Raw genomic sequence first — 22874 nt, 5'->3', positions numbered from 1 at the left:
GAGCTGTCATCTTCCCCAAGAACATAGGGCTGTTCCTCTGTTGTGCAATCCTGCTGAGTGGAGATGACACAGAGTGTCCCAGCTCCTGGACCCCTGGGTTTTCCCCAACCATCAGGTCACTCCTCCTCACTGGTAGTTGCTTAACATCATCATCTAAAAGAATTATATCTTACGTGACTAGATTTACAGGTACAACAACTTCAAAAAAAAAAAAAAAAAAAGTATTCGCACACAGTGAGGCAGACATGCAGGTTTATTGCAGCCAAGCCACTCCTTTCCGTGCTCATTCCTTCTCTGACATCTGCTCTTAGATGTTAAAACCTTGAGCACCTTTGGCAGCGAGAGCGACCTCTTAAATCCACAGCACCTATAACGGAGGAGCAAGATTTGGGAAGGAATCGCTGTCCAAGGAAGAGCAGGAGTTTCTACTTGTGTCCCATGGGAGACAAGTGAATCTGAAGTTATATATTATATAAGACGTAGGGGGATGACAGCAGTTTATCATTAACCTGAACTCTGAAAGAGGCATATAAGGAGAGACAGAAGAAGAAAGCCAGAGGCAGCCAAGATGGACTCTTCCCAAAAGATCAACAATGCTGCGGACATCTCTGTTATTGTCATCTATTTTTTGGTAGTGCTGGCAGTGGGACTATGGGTAGGTTTGGATTTTCGTTTGTTTTCTCTTTGCTGCTGCTTAATGAACATGTAGTTTATAGGGTTCTAGGAAAATGGTTCAATAAATCAAAATGTGTAATTATATAAAGACCTTGGTGCTTAATTAAGATAGTTATCACGTAGATGGTGGGGAAAATGTGGGCATTTACTGGTGAAAGGAGGGTGGACAGGGAGAGTGATCACTGAGGTGGTCAGTGGAGCTAGCGGGAAGGTGGAGGAGCAATCGGAGTCTGTGTGGGAAAGGGGAGGTGATGAATGAAGAGCAGATCCTCCGGAGCCCTGCGGGGAAGCAGCCCAGCAGCAAACAGATGGAGCCTGGCAATGGAGAACTGCAGTGGGGGCTGATGGTGAGAGGGATGCAGCAGGGAAAGGGGAGTTGTGGGGAGAACAGAGGAGCAGCTGAGGAGCAGTCTGTGCTGGTGACCCTGGTGCCGGTGGGCGGCTGGGAGAGCGACTGCTTCGAGGGCTGGGCACTGCAGCCCACTCTCGGCGAACAGCAAGGTGGGTCAAGACTGTAGGTGCCATCGGAGCGCAGGAGGGTTTTGCCTTCATCGGCAAAGGGAGGAAGGGGCAGTTTCAGGGCCATGATTTTCTGTTTGTGAGCAGAGCCCTGGCCGCCTGCCCCGACCTGGACAGGCAGAATACGCAAGGGAAAACTGGTGCCTAATCCTAAAACAAAGCACAGAGCAGATGCTATCCTGGTGACTTAACTGCAGTGCTGAAGTGTTTGAAGATAATGGCCAATACTGTGATTTGCAGAAGTGCAAACAGTGTCACTGTCTTTAGAAGCTGCTGCTCCTTTGGAGGAGTACCCATCCCCTTGGAGCAAGCTCTCCTGGGCAGCCCCAAAGCACCTGAGTGCTGGCAAGGGACAGGAGATGTCCTGTGCTTCCCTGCGCTTCTCTCCTGCGCAGAGAAGGCAGCTGCAGAGTGAACTTCCCTTTGGAGCAGCTTGCAGGCGCACGTGCTTGTTCAGCACTGTGGGGATGCAAAATGGCCCCAGCCACGCTAGTCTGTGCTAAAACAGAGCAGAAATTCCCAAGCTTCAGAATGCTGGAAGACTTTGCAGGGACGGAGCTGTGTCTTTGCCACAGAAACGTGGCTGTTGTTTGTGTTTGAGCATTGTGTGAAGTTCTGTGCCAGAAAGCGCTGATGGGTGGTGGGTCACACCTGCTGCTCTGGCAATTCCTGGAACTGCTTCTCTCCTGCAACAGTCTCTTTTATGGGAGAAAGACTTACTCAGTTGTTGTGTGCAGTGAAATATAAATCTATTGTTTTATTTCTATATCTAAATAAAAAGTATGGGTGTTTTTCTCAAGTCTTCTCCCTTTATTTGCCTATCCAAAACGACTGGAGGAAACAACGGGAATACAATATTTGGATTACTGGATTATCAGTGGTTTGGATTTGGATTGTGAATGATTGTTAACAAAAAATGGAAGAAGTTTCTCTCTAAAGCCCCCTATAATACAAAATGAGTGTGAAAAGGAGATTTTTATTGGCGGCCTTGTTTGACCTCCAGAGGGGATCGGGTATATTGCTGATCCCCAAGAAGAAAATAGATTATTTTGTAGAGATCTGTTGAGGCTGGGTAACACTGAATATAGAAGCTGCATATACTGCTTTTCCTCTTGCATCAACTTATATCCTACAAATCAGATTTTTGTGAGTCTGAAATGAAAGGGTTTGCTCACCTGATGAAGTGTTTACTTGATTTTAAACTTATTCACTGAGCTCTTGGTTGGATGATCAATTATTATGTTTCATTGAATTTTATTTTAATGTTTTGGTTTTACAGTAACGAAAACTGAAGCAATGAAGCTTGAATGGTTAGCACAGAGATAGATACAGAATCATTGTTCACTGGTATTCTTTTTTTCATCATCAGCTTGTTCTTCATATCAAATGTGCTGATGCCTTCCAGTTTACCCCACAGGCATACACACATTTTACTCCTCCATCCTAGCTGTTTATAATTTAGTCTTTGTACAGGTTGCCTATTAGATCTAAAAATATGATTCCATCATTCTTCCTTTTTCTTTCCAGGCCATGTACTCGACCAACCGAGGGACTGTAGGGGGGTTCTTCCTGGCTGGACGGAGCATGGTGTGGTGGCCGGTGAGTGTTACCCGCTCTATGTGTACAGAAAATAGATGTATGCACGTGTATGTGCCGCCACTTGCATATTAAATATCTCTTCCCTACTGTGATGACTATGCAGTGCAGATGCACCTAGCCCAACTTCAAAATCATTCTCTAGGCACAAAGATACAGTGCGAGCTGCACTACAAAAACCCCTGGATAAGCAGGGAGAAGTGCTGGGGTCGTTGTCTCCGCTGAGCTTTGAGCTGCTTTGGTGCCTGGCTAACTTGTTCGAGCCCAGATGCAACGGGGATGGTGTAGACGAATCCACTGCTTTGCAGTCCAGCCCATTAAACCTTTTTTTGTCTTGAATTTATTACGTTCACTGCACCCAAAGCAGCAGCCTCGTTTTGAGATTATCAGAGGGAAGGAAATTATTCTTGGTGTTGCTTTTGTTTTCACTTTTGGCAGAAAGTTCTGGTCTGTGCAAGGATGAAACCGTGGAAAGATTATGATAAGATATTGGAAAAAAATCATTTTAAATGCAAATGATTACATTTAAAGATTATCGGTGACTTGCATTGACTTTGCCTTCTATGGAGCTGTAGACCCTTCGGAGACAGAGAACCGAGTCACAGACAGCAAACAAACGGGTCATGGGCACCCAGCAGGTCTCTGGCAGAGCTGGTGTTAGAAACTCTCCTCTGTTTCTTCTAAACAATAGAGCACCTGTTTGATGTGACTTCCTGGAAAAGCAGAAAACTTAGATCTACATTTTCTGTGTCACCAGCATGGCACAAGAAAAGCCCTTCTTTCCATGCGCATGGATGGAAATCCTGAATATTCCTGACTTTGCCGTCAGTTCCCCAAAATGTTTTTGCATTTCAGCAAGATTTCTGATTGAAATTTCCACCCACATGGATTCAGTTAGAGGATCAGGGGAGAGAAAAAAAGAATTGAGTAAATATTTGTTCTCCAAAACCTATTATTTTTCTGAAAGTAGGTTGCAGAAATGCCTACAATTCTTCCAGCTTTCTTGCACTTCAGGGAGCTGCTACACACCTGCCAAGGGTGAAAATGAATTGCTACTCTCTGTGCAGGTGAATGTGAAGATGAAGGAGGCAATGCAGGGACAGCTCACCATAAAAATCCTCCTGTTCTAAATACTCCCTGAAACCTGGGGAACATTATCTATCTCCCAGTTCTCTAGCAACACGAAAACAACCGCAGCAGGAGATCGGGGATGTGCTGCAGGGCAGCACTTGCCTCTAGGGTCATCTCCACCTCCTGCCCCAGTTTGGGAGCTCAGCATGATGCAACGTTGGGCATTCAGGCTGCCCTAAAGGCACCTCTTCAGTGCTCCCCTTTGGAATGCCCGGAACGTCTTTTCAGACCATAAAAATAAAACCTTCTTGTTGTTATTCCTGGTATCACCTCAGATAAACAAATGACAAACACTCAAATCACAAAATAAATATCAAGTCAGAGTTTGTCTGAGATAAAAGAGATTTCAAAACACATCTTTCCAGTGCTTAGCAGGTAGGTAGGACATTCGTCCATCCATCCCAGTGCAAACTGGGCTGGAATGTCGAGGAAGCCAAGGAAAGTATGGAAAGTTCAATCAAAGATGTCATCTCAGTTGTGCCCCAACTGATGTTATGTGTGTGTTTTACTGCTTTTGTGCTTCGGCTTAGCCAGGCAGGACTGTAACCCATATATTTCCATTGCCGGTAGATGAGAGACAGGGTGGAGGCAGCTGTTTTGTAAGTGGCTTCTTATGTATCAGACGTGTTCCTGTGCTCAGGGTAACAACTCATGCCAACTAATTGGCTGCTTTCTGGAACAGAGAGGAAGGAAAAAATAAACACACTTCCACAAACTTGTTACAAACGGAATTGCCTTAGGCTGTCTGGGTGGATCAGTGCTGTGCCGTGTCTGTGCTCTCCCAAGTAGCCACAGGCAGCTTTGCCGATCCCAAATGGAAAGGGCTTCTTAGCAACGTGCTGAGGATCCTTTATGGACAAAACAGGGAGGAGATTCTGTGCACTTGAGCAATGCAGTAGCTGTGGTTTTGTGCACTGCAGGAGACCGGCAGTCAAGGGCTGAACGTTAGTCCTGCTTCTGATGCTCATTTTGCATGTGAAAATGTTTGAAAGTTGGTGACTGCCTGACTGTGCTTGAGCTTCTCACCGTATTGGGTGGGAGCAATGGGTTTGCTCTGCTTTGGCAGCAGGCGTTGGGTCCAGCAGCAGCCAGAGGGGGTTTGGGGAGTATTTGGGAGTATCCAGTGCACTTTCTGCATTATTGCACTGGAGTCACCGCTGTTGTGCAATGGATGAGTCGACTCTGTATTTCTAATAGTTAATTAAAGATCAATGTACCTAATTATATTCTCACCGCTTACGGGAACTTTGAAAATACCATGAGTTAATCTTAATAGTGAGAAATTGCATGTTGTTTCCATGGGCTTTTTACAAAAATTGAGTAGAGAGTCTTCAAGAAACTGCTCCCAGTCTCGTGGGCTTTGAGAGAAATGTCTTCAGGTAAGGCATGTGTGGCTCTACATGCTTCTAATCCACTACGCTTTTTCCAGATGACAAAATGAAACAAAAAAACAGAAGTTTAGGAACAGTTTTATAACATGGACCTTGAAAAGTGATTTTTAGTTTCTTGTGTTTGATGCAGGAGTTTTGTTAGATGGAGGAGTTCAACCAAATTCTTTCCCCTTTTTTATGAAATGAAATATATTTTACAGGAAAACAGTCCCCTTCACTAGGAGCCAATCTCTCAGGATTAACAAGGCTTCATGCAAAATATTAAAAACTTCAGTTTTGAAGCTCTTCTGCTTTTGAATTTTGTTGTGCAGGTTCTGTAGCTCTGCAGACATAACCTCTCTCTGCACGAGGTTATGATAGTTACTTGCAAGGCCTAATTGTAGTATCTGGCATCTGAAGCTCAGCTGTAACTAGAAGGTTTTTCTCAATATTTACTGAATAGTGTGCAGAGTCATGTGCACGTTTCACTTTAAATAGGAATATAGCTCAGCTGTTTCTTGTCACTGATGCATTCATCTTTGTGAGAAGGGCAAAAATTAAGCAAAAAACCCACTTTTTTTTTACTTCAGTTCTTCAGGGTTGCCTTTTCGGGCCATCAGAACCTACTGCTGGTACAAATGGTCTGATGTTCATGTCCAGCTCAATTTTATGCATTCTCCTGCAAGGACTTGGGATGCACAGACATCCTGGCACGCGCCGTTCCCGGTCGCATACGATGCCCTTCGCAAAGCCGCTTTTGCGAAGCTTTTGCGGCTTTGTGAAGGGCATCGTATGCGACCGGGAACGACGCGTGCCAGGATGTCTGACGTCTGTGCATCCCAAATCCTTGCAGGAGCAAGGTGAACCAATTAATGAGTAACATGGAGAAAACACAGGGATCGTCATCTGTCCCCAGCGCAATGGCACTTTCCTGAACAGAGACCTCCTGTTAGAAGCTGACCTCCCAGAGGGTTTTAAAGGAGTTAATGTTCCACGCTGGCCTGGGGCTGGTTCAGCTTTTTGCCCTCCTGCCAGGTTTTGTTGCCGTCAGCCAACTGTCGGCTTCCCAGCTCTCTCCCTTGGAAGGGAGCAGTTCTTGCAGACGGTTCCTCCCTGTGCTGTTATCCGCAGCTCCATCCCGTCCCCTGCAGAGCTCCCTGGAGCTGCCCTCGCTGGGGTCCCCGCAGCAGCATCAGGGCAGCCCCCAGGTGTGGCGGCTCCGTCCTCACCCCAGCACACGGGACCCAGGTCTTGGAGAAGGGGCTGCTCCTCCTGGGAGCGCCGGGGCCCCTCGTGCCGGCTGGTGGCGAGGGGACAATGTTAATGTTTATCTGCGGTCTTTGGAGAAACCACATTATTCAGGTCACATGTCAGGGCGCTGCAGCATCTACCCACAGCATATGAGGCAATTCCAGTCATCAGTTTTTTCTTCATAAAACTACTGCAATGGTTGGTTCCTCAGCAAGACATTTGGGGCCCACAACACATCCACCTTCTTCCTTCAAACCTCCATGGCAGGTTGGAAACTTTCTTCCCTCAATGGCATGAGTCTGATTGGAAACAGTCCTCCTGCTTCAGCTATGCAGCAGGTTTCAGAGTATAGATAATATATATATTTCCAGCTCTGAAGCCGAGTTCTCCCCTTCCATATACACTTATCAACAGAAAATGTGTTTGAAATTGCATCTATTGCTGCTGTGTGTTGTGCTTATGCTTGCACGGCCCTGATGCAGAAAAGAAAAATGAGAAACTGCAGGGGATAGATACGTGTGTTCCCATTGCTGTGTCCTTGGGCTAGCCCCAGAAATCAGTGATTTTGCGTTGGTTTGGTCTGGTTTTGTCTTTCTCTTAAAATCGAGGTGCTCCGGGTGAGCTGCGGGGTGTCCCTCGCTGTGCTGGCCAGCACAGCCTCTTGCTATAGCTGCAGTTCTCCGAGTTCATCATTAGCATTTTATTGCTTGAATCTGCTTACAGTACATTTTAAGCTTTTGAAGTAGGAGAGAGAGCACATTAGATAAAATCAGAGATTAATGTGGTTAACCTTTTCTGGTGATTGCATTTCTAATAACTCAGAATAAGTTTAATTATCTCCAGGGAAAACACTGGGTGACATTACTGATGCCTAGTATTAATGGTCGTGGTTTCTTCACAGTCATTAGGGGAAAAACACGGCCGATGTCACACAGAGGGCAGAAGCAAAAGTTTCTGCTAATACGAATGATCTTTCTGGTTTATTCATTAACGTTGCAGCACTTACCATTCCTGTAGAAACATCTGGATTATGACAAACAGGTTACATTTCTGTAGAGCACAACTGGCTTCTAGAAATGCGTGAAGAAATCCAAACCTGGGTGAACTCAGAAAGGAATTCCCTGTAACAGCAAGAGAACTGTTTGTCCGTGCAGCGCCTGGAGCTCTGTGTCCAGAGGTGCATGTCTTGATGAAGTGCCTCTTCCTCTGAATCTTGGGCAAGCGCCCTGCGCTCCCAGACCTGGGATTTTGTAGCTATTCCCTCTGTATCCATTTTAGGACCCTAAATATCTCCAAGTGACCACAGAATACCCCTCCCTGAATAAAAAGAACAGAAGGAGCAGTTCAGCACCTCCTCAGCTCTGCAGCACCTCGGCCAACCCTGTTTCCTCACTCAGGTCCTCACTCTGCACACCTCAGCTTCTGACCTCGTGCGTTATGGCTTGGCATTCCTGCTGCCTTTAGTGCTTTCATTTCTCCCCATCTTTTCCCTTTATCCAGGTTATTTGATGAATAATCGGGTCTTTTAGGGACAATTTCCCTTTTGTGAACTTCTCTTGCCCATCTGTATTTTGAGGGTATTGGAAATACCAGTGTTCCTTAAAAGCAAGTCCCTGGTTACCTGCTGTTTGTATCATTTGGAAACATGCTTCTCAGCTTGCAGAACTTAATTCAGTTATTTCGATATCTTTTGGTTAGAAGTGACCCAAGGACAAAGCTTGTACATCGCTTACTGATGATACACTTAGTCCTACAGTCTGAGGAACCTGAATGCAAGCTGGGGAGTGCCAGAATGACAAAGGTGTTTGCAGGGACGGTTTCTCCCAAGCAAGGTGGGTCAGTCATCTCCCCTAATCACCTGGATGCCACCCAAATGCCAGTCGATCAGATTTTCCCAATATCTGAAAATCTGCATTGATACCACAACCTGTTTGCCTCAAGTGGAAGGTGATCTTCTCTGCAGAGTCCTATTTGTTCCTCAGTGATGCCAAGACTGGGGTTTGAGAGGAGAAAATAAGATGGAATCTTGAAAGCAATCCAGGTGATTATGGTTGTCCATCATTCTGATCATCTTCTGATAGATGGACATGAGTCCCCAGTACCAAATAAGCACCTCAATCCTATTTTTTTTGTCCTTTCTGCTTCCAGATTGGTGCTTCTCTGTTTGCTAGCAACATTGGAAGTGGACATTTTGTGGGTCTAGCAGGAACAGGAGCAGCTGGAGGAATTGCCACCGGAGGGTATGAGTGGAACGTAAGTGTCATGCTTTTGAGTGAACAGATTGTGCCATCAGGATGATCTGCAGTGGTTAATTAAGAAAATGTTGTCTAAAAATTTAGGGCTGTCATTGTCGGTGTTTGGCAATGCTAACTTCTGTACAGACCTATAATTGCCAATGGCCTCTGTTATTTTGCTAATTTTCTTCCTTGTCCTTTGTCACTGAGGCAAGATGACCCTTTTCTATTGAGTAACGTTTTATAGAGAACACTTAAGCCAAGTAAATCGGTGGATTCCCTGTATGTGGCCTTTGATTACTTTGCAGGTACTTAGAAATAGGACTTTCAGACTGCAGAGTACCTGGAGGAATGCATCAGTTCTGTGACCCATGGTATTTCTGATGTCAATTTGCTGCAAGGGAAGTGTTGAAGAGGCTTTGATTTCTTGACAAGCTATAAGAAATCTGGCACTTCCTGCACACCAACCACCTTCCAAAAGTGCCTTCTCCTTCCCCTGATTCTTGGGGTTGGAGGATGTTCTGCTTATGATTGCAATATCCAATGGAGATATCCGATATCCAGTAGAGACAGCCAAGCTGGTTTAAAATGAACTAGTTGTAGTAGGAGGAGAGCAGTCTTAACTGCAACAGTGCAGTGATTCTTGTGAGCTAATTCAGCCCATTTCCTAGTACTCTCAGCCCCTGTGAGTAGGGATAAAGCTGCCTTTGTGCTGCTCACCTTGCTTTCAGGGGAGGGATTATGCCATAACAGCAAGAATTTTAAGAGTTTTGATACTTGGATTTAATTCTGTGTGGTGGAAGAGGAACTTTGCCTTTTTTGCTTAAACAAGTAGATGATTGCTTCAAATAGTCAACTATTCATGTTATAACTAAGGAGAAGGAAAAAGGCAAAAAACAAAATGTGAGACTACACAGTCAATCTGTCATCTCTCACTATTTGCTAACATCAGTGCTGTAACAAACCCGATTCCCCTTCTCTCTGCACCAAAACACAACACAGCAACATTGCTTGGGGCCTGCACAGCGTTCAAAGGTTTAGGACCCAGCTCCTTCTCCGAACACGCTCATCTCTGCGTCTCCTGGGAGGTTCTCCATGCGCTGCTGGCAGCGCGGGGCGATGGCCCTTAGTGGGGAGCAGTGATGCGTGTGTGTCTTTGAGCAGGTCCGTGGTGCAGACAGCTCATTAAACACTGACAGCCCAGTGGAACCAACCTACAGGTTGATACAAGTGGCAGAAATGCTGCTTTAGATGCTCTACTCAGGTTCTTCTCTTAAAAGAAATGTTGTGCAACTGTTATGGTGGTTGTATATCAGTGTCATTCCTCTGGGATTCTTCCTAATCTATATTAGTATAACAGTGGAAGCTGTCATATTTCTGATCCACCTTGTGGTTTTGGTCTATGGGCAGAATTTAAAAGATATAATTATATATATATATTTAATGTGTATTTAAATATATATGATGTCCCTGTATGGGACAGCATTTGCTAGCCATTTAAGTCAGAAAGCAGTGACACTACAATACAGTAAAATTTAGAATCTATAGTACACAAAATACATGTAATACAAAACACATTGCAAAATGGTGATGTAACACCTGTAACACCTGAGAAACATTTTGGCCTGGATTTCAGCTCCAGATTTTCATCTGTAAAATGAAGGGCAGAGTGGGCAGGGCAGCCCTGCAGTAGGCAGCCCTGCATGGTTTCAGTGGTCTCCAGCTGCCCTCATGGTTTTAGGGAGTGCTAATTCTGCTGTGATTTTCTTCACTCCAGGCTCTGATATTTGTGGTTGTCCTAGGATGGCTGTTTGTACCCATCTACATCAAAGCTGGGGTGAGTAGAGAGACTATGTTATGCTTTTCTGTTCTGCCTGTTTTACTCTTTCTCTCACCTCTGATCCAGAGGGCTGAGCTAAGGAGTGGTTGGTGCCCTCTCCTTGTTCCCCTTTGACTCCCGGACCTGCTTTCCTGCAGCCACGTTGCCCTCCAGTCGTGAAGTATCTGGGCAGCAGAGAACTTCCTCTAATGCTTCCTGTCTGTTCCCCGTTGTCTGAATCCTCCTCTCTCTCTGCAGGTGGTGACGATGCCAGAGTATCTGAAGAAGCGTTTTGGTGGCAAACGAATTCAGGTTTACCTGTCAATCCTGTCTCTCCTACTGTATATATTCACCAAGATCTCAGTAAGTTAAACTTTTTCAAGCGTTTCTTCCGCTACACTCATCTAATAAAAAGAAGCTCCCATTTACGTTATTTTACACATATATGGCTCAATTGTTTATAATTTGGAGCTCTTGGATGAATTAAGGGTGACAAAGATATGATGTGGCATTTTCTTTCTCGCAGTGAGAGAAACTGTGTGTGCAGATCTGTTCTACAGCCCTAAGAGCTGTCTTCCTTTCTAGATTTTTGTTTTTACACTTTATCCCTTTTTAGTATCATCACTTGAACATACCCGTAGGAAGAGAATGAAAGGGCTGTGGAGAAAAGAGAATACTAGAATAGGGATTAGAAAACAAGGGTTTGGGGAAATGCAGGGGAAGGAAATGATAGCAGTTGAGGTGAAATGAGGAAGGAGGAGAGATTTTTCAATAGATAAGTGGTTACTATGAAGTTTAAGGTGCTTTGAAGTTAATGTTTATTAAGTAAGTGGATATTGCTGTGAGGTAGTGAAGGGACCTGGTACCTTCCATATATTTTAAAACTACCGAGACTCTAAAGAAGTCCACAGTTCAGGCATACCTCAATCTGTTGTTTTTCAGAAGTTGCCATGGCAGATTACTCTTTGCCCTCTGAATGGGAGCAGAGTGATAATAGTGCAATTTAAGCTAAAAGATTGGCCTTTTGCTCTCATTCTCACATCTTCACGATAACTGATCCTTACCAAGGTTATAAATTAAACAGGCTGGGACTACGGGGTTGGCCCCGGAATTGCATTTGCATATGTTTTGAGAGATCAGTGACTTCTGCTGTTTTGCTTAATCACTATAATCAGAAATCCTAGTCTGCTGCACGTGACAATGTCCTGGCAGCAATAGCAGCTGAGAAACAAATCCAATCAAATAATGACTCAGTCCTGTTCTGATATATAAGTTTTGGGCTCCTCAAGGTGTTATATAGGTTCTGAATTTATTATATTATTTCCAGCCTGTGTCAGGGAGTAGCATTTTTCAGTGAGGGTATCTTCCAGACAAGACAGGATCTTCATTGAAACCTTCTAACATGGTCACGAGGCTGAAGCTCTTGTAGTTCTGCCTTACCCTCTAGCTTTGGCTCTTCCCAGCTTCCTAAGACCCCCCTTATTCCAGACGTGTGTGTGGGGTGGCCACAGGATGTGGTGTCTCTGCCACGATGGTGGAAAGGCTGTTGCACAGGTTTCTCCAGCCGTTGTACTCAGGTCCCCACCTGGCCCGGACAGCTCTGGTGGTCCTCGCCACACGTACAAATGTGGCTCTGATTTCTGCAGTTTACAAGCACGTCTTCTGCTTTGGTGTCTTGTGCCACTGTGTTCAGTGGGACAGAGTTTGTCCTTGACTGATTTTTATTCAGAATACGCAGAACAGTCAGATTCCTTGGAGGCTTCACGTATTGTCGGAGGAAATCCCAGTAGGATTTTCTGTGCTAGGCAGCACTGTGCCAAGAAGCCTGAATTGTCTCTGGATGAACCAGCTCCAGGAGAGGAAAGACTGTCCTGCCCCAGACCATAGGTCACTCCCTGTGCTGTGTGCACATGGGAGCTACGTGGAGCTCGCATGGCTCTCACCCCAGGGGCGCTTTGTATCCCCGGGCACACGCACGTCTCTCTGACACAGCTTGGAGATTTGCATTCTGCTTCCTTGACTGCTTTCGTTTGCAGAAGCTCCCTTCTCATCGCTGGCTTGGCTGGAGGTTTGCTCTGGAAGGATGGGCTCTGCTCTGCCCTTGGCAGGCGTCACGCCTGGCGGCCTGACTGGCAGTGATGCTGCTGCCCCTTATCTTTGCAGAGGATTAGTATCCTGTTTCCTGGGTAGCTATTTTGTATACTGCTTCCTTTCTCTATTGTAATACATGTAATGCTCTTAATTATATAATAATTAGGGTGCTTTCCAGTGAACAATATAATAGGCGAGGTTATGCAACTCCTCACTGTGCCCTCTTTTGGCACAATCTGATGGTGCCTGGCACCTTGAGGTGACCAGATCCCCTTTGCAAACCTCTGTACGTGACTGTTGCCCTTTCTGTCTTTCCCTGCATGTTTTCTGTGCATTTTTATTGTTTTCTTACCTTATTTTGGAGCTAACCCATCATTTCCCAGGCAGGGCCATCCCACTAGGGTCTTTGGGATGGGCACTGACGTGATTCTTAATGCAGATGATTTCTGTTGCGTGGGTGCCTGGACAATGCCCATGGCAGTGGGATCTCAGGGACTTGCTAACGGCCAGGGCTGCTGCACCTGGAAATGTGCCCCGAAAGTGGTCTAGTGGAAATAAAACCTTAATGGTGACTGATGGACTGCCTTACGGCAAGTGACTTGAAAGCTTTTGGAAAACAGAAAATTAAAGCCAGAATTTCTAGATGTATTGCAGCCTTTTCTTTAGATTCACTGTGTGTGACTTTAGTGGCAAATGTATGGTCACGGATTTTCCAGGAGGAGGGGAGGAAGGGGAGTTTTCTCCTAGAGCTGTGTGGTGCCAAAGGTTTCCACACCACATAAAGAGCAAGAGAAGGTGCCAGTGCCCCCAGCCCTGTGAATGCTGCGGCTGGAGCCAGCACGGGGGGCCATGGGCTGAGGGAGCTGCGCTGGCTCTGCCAGTTGTTCTGAGTGATCTGTGTGGCTTGGAGAGATAGCTTGTAATGCAAAGGAAAGATTTACTCCATTCAGAGATAAGATAAGCTTTTAATTGTGTCCATAAAAGAGTGTTAATGGAGAAACAAGGAAATATTGGAAGGAAATAATCTAATTGGGAGGGAGGAGCAGCAAAGCTGGAAGTTCCAAGGAGCTGCTATATTGCTCGGCATGCTAAATAATTAACTATATAATTCTTTGTAGGTGAAATTTTACGACAATTAATATTTACGGCCATGTGCACGAAACTAAAGCCAAGAGCAATAGAGGAAAGACCTATGGCATAAGCTGATCAGTGCTGTGAAAAGGTTTTCTTCCTGCAGGCTAAGCTGCACAGTTGCTTTCTAATCTTTCTGCCTTGCCTTATTCCTGCCCAGCTGTGGACAGGAACAATCCCAGAGGCTTTTGTGGAGCCTGAGGCTCTGATCTCCAAGGTTTGGCCCATGCGACTTCTCGCTCCTCCATTGAGCTGCCTCCTGCCATCATCCTGCAGGCACTGCCCAAAATTATGGCAGTTTTGTCAAGTATTGTCCCCTGGCCCATTATACCTAATGCCAAGCTTTCTGTCAGGAATTTAGAAATAGCGTAAAATGTTTGAATTTGTCCGGAATGAGGAAAACTGGCTATACCACATGTATGTAAGCAGTTAAGGAAAACATGAAACTTTCAGAGTAGTATGAAGTGAAGACAATCGTAACGTGTTTTGGAGATACCACTAAATCCACCCTTGAATTCAGTTGTAAGTGTAATCTGGGATTCCTGTATTTTGTTATTAAACTTCTGGTGTGTTAGTGGTGAGGAAGTGACTCTTCAGATCTGACTTAAATGAGGCATTGAAAAATCTTGAAATACTCTGGGAAGTGGTGTAGCTCTTGCAGCAAAAGCAATGAGTTTCTGCCTGGCATGCAGAGGAGCCTGGACATCTTAGATGGCCTCTATTTTGCATTTTGCATTTATTTTTATTCTTTCGTGCAGTGCTGTAAGGTGGGAGTAGCATGTGTTGGTGCAGTACCTTCATTGTGAACATGATGCCGTCAGCATGAGCTTCAGCACACCCTAATGTGACATTCTCCTTTTGCAGGCAGACATATTCTCTGGAGCTGTGTTTATCCAGTTGGCTATGGGACTGAATCTTTATTTGGCCATAATTATCCTGCTTGCTATTACTGCTCTTTACACCATCACAGGTGAGTTGGCAGAACAGTCCGATCAATTGAAGAAGGGGCCAGAAAACAGAAAAGACAGAAAAGGGAGGTAAGAGGGGAGGAATGGAAACCTGGGAGTGATTTATTATGGTGTTCCTTTGAAAAGAGAGATGGTGAGAAAAGGAGAAAGAGGCATTTGTTCAGGGGCTGACCTATTTGTCTTGTGTTTTCTTTGCCATTAGGTGGCCTGGCAGCTGTGATTTACACAGACACCCTACAAACATTTATCATGATAGTGGGATCCTTTATTCTCATGGGATTTGGTAAGTAAAGGAGATAAATTTAACTGCAATGTTCAACACAAATCTCATGGTACCCACAGAAGGGGCCTCTTCAATATGGAGCCCTCTTAAGTCAACAGCCAGCAGGTTTCATTCCATTATCTTTTTGCTATGGAACAAAAACGTCATATTGCCAAGTCCTTTAGTCCCTGAGATCATTCCGTCTCCAAAGTACAGGGGAATGTGTAAGGTAATCTGGAGTATCCTGTGTGAGAACAGGACTTGTGATGACTTATGAGATAAAAGCAGAGTTATTTGCAGCTGATGATGATACTTCTGTGAAGTCCAGAGAGGAGCTTGTTTTGGAAGATTATCATGCGAAGGACATCTAGATGCTAAAGCATGCAATTGCTTGGCAAGGCATGCCTAAAAGATACCAAGATAGAGGAGCCTAAACCATTTTTTGAGCTGCATAGAGACCTAAAAAGATAGATCACTTTGATTGTGTGAATGCTTGTAAAACACCCTATAGTGTCCTCTGAAAGTGTTGGTATTTACTGGCTAGAGTAGTTTACATCCACATTCTGTAATTCTCTCCTTGAGCTCTCTAGGTCTATTAAAGATTTTTCTAGTATTAAATACTTTATCATTAATTTTACTTTCAATTTTCCAGCATTTGCTGAAGTAGGAGGGTATGAAGGTTTCATGGACAAGTATATGAATGCAATTCCATCCAATGTCACCTCTGAGAATATGACAATTGATGCAGAATGCTATACTCCCCGGAAAGATTCCTTCCACATCTTCCGAGATCCCATCGACGGAGATCTGCCATGGCCAGGGCTCATCTTCGGTATGAGCATCCTTGCTCTGTGGTACTGGTGCACAGATCAGGTAATGTGGAAACTTGAAAAAATCTCAAAAATTTGGAAAAACTGTAGTTCATGTAAATGTTTTATTCCTTTTTCGTTTTTTCTATCTACTTGGAGAATATCTTCTGAAAAAGAGTGCTACATTTTAAACATAGACTGAATAAAGGATAATTTCCCTTATTTGCCTTATTTTAAGTATATCCTTTGATTTTCATGTAGCTTTTTTTCTTTTATCCTTGCAGTAGGAAAGGTAAACAGGCTCTCGCGCTGTGACACAGGCCAAATGTGCCTGGGAGCGGGCCGGCTGTGCCTGGAACGCTGTCCTCACGCGTGCTTGTGGGTCTCGTTGGCAGGTTATTGTCCAAAGGTGCCTCTCCGGCAAGAACATGTCCCACGTGAAGGCTGGCTGCATCTTGTGTGGCTACCTGAAGCTCCTGCCCATGTTTCTCATGGTGATGCCTGGAATGATCAGCCGGATTTTGTACACAGGTGCATCCTGGAATGCTCGTCTGCCAACCGCTCCATTTCCCCTCTCTGTCCTTCCCTGAAAGCCCGTTAGCTTGTCACCTTGTCACCTAGGTTGTAGAGGCATGTGCACCTGTGAGCCCTTTCTGCCTGGGAGGAAGCCAGGGGTCTTTCCCTGATGCCAGGTTTCTGCTCATGCTGGAGAGAGGCGCTGTGGGGGGACAGTGCAGGGTGACACAGGGCCATCCCCGTCCCCCTCTCCCTGTAACCACCGCGTGTTTAACAGCAGGCAGCGCTCTGGCCCGGGGGTATCTGTGCTGAGATCTGTGCTTGGTTTCTGACTTGCTCTCCATATTGTTCAGTCCTGGTCTGATTCCTTTTCCCCATCTATTTTTCCCAATTCTGTTTTTCTTTTTTTGTGACCTGTTTCTGCCTTTCAGAATTCCTTTAGAGAGGAAAGAAGGGATAAAAGCTGAAGAACCCCCCCTTCCCTGTTAGCAGCCCCAGGGTGATCTCAGGCTTGTCCCTCCAGTGGCTCAGTCCAGAGACACTTGGCTAGTTGGACAGCGCTGTGTTGGTAGCTGCCCCAGCCTGATCCAGCCTTGTTCCCCTCTCCTCAGATGTGGTGGCCTGTGTCGTGCCCGAGATCTGCAAGCAGCAATGTGGCACCTCAGTCGGCTGCACAAATATTGCCTACCCCAAGATGGTGGTCGAGCTGATGCCAAACGGTAAGACACTTATTGCTTTGCTTTTGTTGTTCTAGGAAAGATGAGGCTGCCAGACTCTGGAAACAGGTGACAGAAGGAGCCCAACTTACAGATTTTAATTCAGAAATTCCTGCTAGAACTAGGGGCCTGACCTGTCATTTAGCATGGTTAATCTGTAAATCATCCCAGCAGCTCTGTGCTGATACTTTGAAACACCTGGGCTCATTCTGGCACACAGAGGATCCTCTCCCCTTATGGACTGTCAATCAAAGAGGGAGGCTGCATGGAACGTTATGGCCTGAGATGCAGGGTGGCTACGTGCCGGCAGTGCCAGCTCGTGCTTGGCAGGTAGGAGGGGAGGAAATGGTAGTTGTGCTTCCTTTCTGGGAAGGTCCAACACAGCCCACTGCTCCAGTGGTTTAGGAAACCCGGTGTCTGCCAGGACTTCTGAGCTGGAGACACCCTCGTGCAGCCGTGCGGCTGACCCCGAGGCAAGAGGAACAAATGCTGTCCCCAAGCACATTGTTCAACAAGGTGCTGCTCTGGAGAGAGCTAAGTACGTGTACAAGGAAGAGAAACTTCGCAGAAAACCCAGGAACAGGTTATGGTTAATATTATACAAAGCACAATACTTCCCTGATACTTAATACTTCCCTGTAGCTTTATAAACAATGTACAATAGACAATAGCACTTGCCTAAAATATATTGCTGACTACTTCATACCATTTAGAAAAGTAGGTTACCCTGATTTTCAAACTGTAAAAGCAACTGGTTTAAGAATACACAGCCAGCAAGGACTGCAACTAAGATAAATGAGTTTTTCACTTGCTAGGCAAAGTCTGCTTGGTATTTTCGATTCCTTACAGCATCGGATCAGGCAGCATTCACACCAAGAGGATCTCTGTTCTAATAGTGCAAGAGTTGCCCTGTCACCGCTGTAAATAGTTTTTCCAGGGCTCAGCAGGCATCGCTCTGCTCATATTGCAGGAAAGTATCAGGCAGGGGCACCAGCACATAAGACACCAGAATTACCTCTGCTGGAGTCAGGGGGGCCAGGCAAAGCACTGAGGCCGGTCCCGAGCCTCTTCCCGAGCACCCGTCGCAGCCCATGTACGGAGGCTCTTTGTGTTTCAGGTCTGCGGGGTCTGATGCTGGCAGTCATGTTGGCCTCCCTTATGAGCTCCTTGACTTCCATTTTTAACAGCGCTAGTACCTTGTTCACCATGGACATTTACACTATGATTCGGCCGCGGGCGTCTGAGAAGGAGCTCATGTTGGCAGGAAGGTGAGCGTTGGGGTTGCAGACAGGAGGGCCCGCGTGTGTTCGCGGGGAGCCTGCGGCGCAGCAGTGGCCTCCTGTGGCCAGGCACCTGGTCCCTTCCTTATGGCACCTTCTTTATGGGTATTGTGTGATGTAAATTGCAAGCCTGGTTTCCAAATTGAAAGTGAAACATGAAATAGCCAGACTAATTCTCGACATCTATTTCCTACTACTACTCAGAACTGTTTTAAATACCTTTACCAGCTTTACACTACACTGTGCTGCAGCATCAATACGGTAGCTAATCTGCTAGTTCATCTGGTATTGAATCATCTCTTATATAAACAAAGGAAAAAACATTATTCCTACCTGTTTTGCTTGCATATTTAGCTGTAAGCTGACTGATGCTTAACAGACACCCTCTGCAAGTTGGGGTCTGCTTGTTCGGTCAGCAGTAACTGGCCATTGCCATTGATTTTGCTGGTTGAAATGCAAAATGAACATGTAAATTATTGGGTAATTGCTGATTCTTTCATTTCTGATGCTTATAAGCAGGTGGCTAACTGAGTATCTGGCTGTGTCTACAGGGCATTTATGCTGGTTTTGATTGGTATCAGCATTGCCTGGGTTCCTGTGGTGCAGTCAGCTCAAAGTGGGCAGCTCTTTGACTACATTCAGTCGATCACCAGCTACCTGGGACCACCCATCGCTGCCGTCTTCCTGCTCGCCGTCTACTGCAAGCGCGTCAACGAGCCGGTGAGTGCAGATCGGGACGCAGGGAGAGCTGCGCGCCGCAGGTACCGGCCAGCTAGTTGTCTGTTCTGCTGTCTTTTATTAACAGCTTCTTCCTGATTACCCTGTGTTTCTATGTCCCAGGGCCTGAGGTTTTAGAGGGGATTGTTTGAAAAAGTTCTGTGCTAGTTGGGTAAATAGTGATTCACTCTTTGTATTCTCCTTGGGGAAATCTGTGCTCCCAGGCTTCCTAGGTAGCTCTGAAACTGAAGTTCTCTATAGCTTTGCTAGTGGATAACTTAAAGGGACCTAATATTTGAAAGTAATCTTTTAGGATAGCAATTACCCAACTGCTTTAACAAACACATCACTGGTCATGCTAATCTAGACCACAAAATACCTCTGCCAACAAAATGTAAACAAAATTGCTGTTGTTTCCCATTGCCTGTAAGACCCAGTTTGAGATCATTGATGCATGAGCAGTGAATGAGGAGAAATGCTGTGCCTTTGTATGGAAATCAGAAAGCAAGGTCTGCTCTCAACTCTGTCATGGGCTTTGATGATGGGAGTTTGACAACAGAAAAAATAAAAATGTTATTCTTGGCTCAGTATTAAAACTAGAACATTTTAATCAGGATTTATTGTTCTGTGCTACCATCATGTTATTGGACTTCAGAGAATCACAGAATGGTTGAGGCTAGAAGGCACCTCTGAAGTGTGTCCAGTTCTGCTGCTCAAAGCAGACTCAGTTGGAGCAGGTTGCTCAGAGACTTGTCCTTGGATCTGGAATATCTCCAAAGATGGAGACTCACAACCTCTCTGGACAACCTGTTCCAGTTAAACAGTTCCAGTAAAACAAACTTTTTCCCCTCACATTTAAACTATTTCCTGTATTTCAGTTTGTGCCCTGTCACATTTGTGACACATTTGTGTCCTCTGTACTTTGGGCTAAAATCCACAGCCAAGTCAATGGAACTTCAGTTACTTTTCATTGTTTTTCTAGCAAGGATTTTGACTTTGTGTGTGGTGTTTGGTGATTATACAACTGTATTGCATAGGTATGTCACATAGTAGCCTCATAATTCAATCATAGCTTAAGTATCCATACAATTCTTTACTTACATGTCTAAGTCAATAGAAGAATGCATTAGCAGATAATTAAGGTTTACCAACAATCAGCATTATCACTGCTATTCAGATTCAAACTACTAATAAAGCACTAATAAAGGCAGGAGAAAGTTTTCTCCTAATTCTTTCTCTGAGCTGCAAGTCACCACCCCATTCACTAGTGCTGGTATGCTGGGCTGTAAGTACAAGCATTGAAATTATCTGTGTTAACAGTAATGTGTGAAAGCCAGTGTAAAATGCAATTACCTTCTTGCTTCCTCCAGCAACTGTTCAGAGCTCAGGAAGAATTATTTCTATGCCTGAAATCTCTCATTTTGATAACTTCTGTCACTTTTCTATAGGGTGCCTTCTGGGGCCTGATCATTGGGCTGCTAATTGGGCTCTCCAGAATGATTACAGAGTTTGCCTATGGATCTGGCAGCTGTGTGAACCCCTCCAAATGCCCGTTCATCATCTGTGGGATTCACTACCTTTACTTCGCAATACTTCTCTTTGGGATTAGTCTGATCATCATCCTGGCAGTCTCCTTAATGACTAAGCCCATCCCTGACGTACATGTGAGTATCATTTGTGCTCTTGCTCCTCAGGGAAAGGAATTCAGTGAAACTATCAGTGTTGAGCACTGTTACTTCTGGCACTTCAGCTATAAACATCTTCTAGACCCTCTGAGAAAGCAAAGGAAATAGTCCTCATTTATCTGTCACATGTCTTCAGTGAGTCCCAATAATCCTATTACTAATTCCTAATAACAATCTTAGTTACTGACTTACCAGACATTTGGGATGCTGTGATCTTACAGAGTGTTCGTGTGCTGTCCAGACTTGCTCTTCTCTGTGTATGAAGACTGTAGTGTTACAAACTCATTGTTTCCTGGCAGCTTTACCGCCTGTGCTGGACTTTGAGGAACAGCAAAGAGGAGCGAATTGATCTGGATGCAGATGAGCAGAAGAAATATGATGAAAAAGATCAGGAATCAGGTGAATGCTGAATAATTTCTGTTGCAATATCTAGACCTGCTATCCATGTATTTAAGAATCCTTCTTTCATTCATAGGGAGTAAGAGTATCATGCTTGGTATTCAAAGAAAAAATCCCCCCAAATAACTTAATTTCAAACCTCACAAGTTTATAGGGTAGTAGGGTATCTTCTACCAATCTCTCAGGCTTATCACAAGTGGGAAGTGAAGCTGATTTGAACAGGAAAATTTCATTGTCTTTAGGGTGAGGAGTGGTTCTAAGACTAAAATAGTGGAGAAGCTGCAGTTTGGGGTGGCGTGGGTTGCCAGAGCTGTGTGTGAGTCTTGCACTCGGAATGATACAATGAGAATTCACTTGAATATGGTGATTGAAACAGCAAGGATGCAGTGCTGGGCAGCATGGAAGTGAACGGCGAGGCCTCCATGTGGGCAGCAGCACCTGCTCTCCCTGCCGGGCTCCTGGCTCTGCTGCCAAGTTCATTTCAGAGGAATCCTCACAGTCATCTATTTGGATTATAATTAGAAGTATTGAAAAATGGTGATAAGCTTTGCAGTGTGGCCTGCTTCTCAAACACCAGATCAGTTCTCCAGCTGCAAAAGGCCTCCTGCAACATATAATAAATCACTCTTTTTTAAAATTATTTTTTCAAGTGAGCTGTGAAATCACATTATTCACCTGATTCTTCTGCTTGTTCTAAATCGTTTCATGTGGCTAAGACCATAAATCAGAGCTGCAATAATAAATACAGGATTGTCCTCAGTTGCTGAGCTCTTTTGACACTTGCATGATGGTCCATGTCTACATTTCATGACCAGTGTGTTTTTTTACATCTAGTTACAGAGGAAAATGAAGAAGAGCCAGGATGCTTAAAGAAAGCTTACAACTGGTTCTGTGGCTTAGATCAGCAAAAAGGACCCAAACTGAGCAAAGAGGAAGAGGAAGCAATGAAGAAGAAACTCACTGACACTACAGAAGTGCCACTTTGGAGAAATGTTGTCAACATCAATGGCATCATCCTATTGACTGTGGCTGTATTTTGTCATGCCTATTTTGCATAAACCTCTGATTACAATTCTAAAATTGTACTGTATTGTTCAGCAAAAACAATGACTTGTAAATTTACAGACTTAGATACGCTGGGTATTTTTATTGTTTAAGTTTGTAAAAAAAATAGAATGATTCATTCATTGGTTTCGTGATTATAATTTCAACAGCCTAACAAGTAGGGCTACTGGGATTTCAGGGGAAAGAATTTCTGTTTAGACATTGGATCAGTGCAGGATCAGTCCTGGTTCAGAATTTCCATCCAACCTTCTCCTTCTTACGATACATTTCATGTCTGAGGTGCAGACGAAGGCTGCATGAGTCATATGAATCTTAAAGGGGTGAATTTGATTTTTCATGGCTTTTCTGAACATGCAGATTTATTTTTCCTAACAATAATTCAATAACAAAAAGAAAAAAAAAGAGAGGCTGTTCTATGGATTCCAGATAAACAACCACTTTTTTTTTTCTCTTGAGGCACAGGATACCCCAAGTATAAATGTATATATGTGTGTATTTGACACTATGTCTGTTTTTTACCACTTTTCCCCTGCTCTCACTTTCTCTGATGTATTTTGTCATGTTTCTTCTCAGTATTCAGTGGAACAGTAAACATCTGAATTGATTTGGGTTTGAAATTAGGCAATGCAGGTCTCAATAA

At 44.7% G+C, this 22874-nt stretch overlaps 1 protein-coding gene across 1 annotated transcript; it reads left to right on the top strand.

Moving 5' to 3' along the window:
* Window positions 1–535: 535 nt before the first annotated feature.
* SLC5A1 (solute carrier family 5 member 1) lies at window positions 536–22414 on the top strand. The gene is made up of 15 exons (XM_010217411.2): window positions 536–655; window positions 2722–2793; window positions 8691–8795; window positions 10554–10613; window positions 10854–10958; window positions 14682–14787; window positions 14988–15068; window positions 15700–15920; window positions 16252–16387; window positions 16984–17091; window positions 18206–18356; window positions 18920–19088; window positions 20534–20749; window positions 21070–21169; window positions 22004–22414. Exons 1-15 carry the CDS (start codon window positions 569–571, stop codon window positions 22225–22227), a joined length of 1941 nt encoding a protein of 646 aa, XP_010215713.1. The 5' UTR covers window positions 536–568; the 3' UTR covers window positions 22228–22414.
* The last annotated feature ends 460 nt before the right edge of the window (window positions 22415–22874 follow it).

Source organism: Tinamus guttatus, unplaced genomic scaffold (assembly GCF_059628265.1).
Source record: "Tinamus guttatus ecotype Peru unplaced genomic scaffold, ASM5962826v1 Tinamus_guttatus_pri_ptg000459l, whole genome shotgun sequence".
NCBI lineage: Eukaryota > Metazoa > Chordata > Aves > Tinamiformes > Tinamidae > Tinamus > Tinamus guttatus.
The sequence above is the reverse complement of the archived record's forward strand: the minus strand, read 5'-3'. Positions and strand labels throughout refer to the sequence as shown.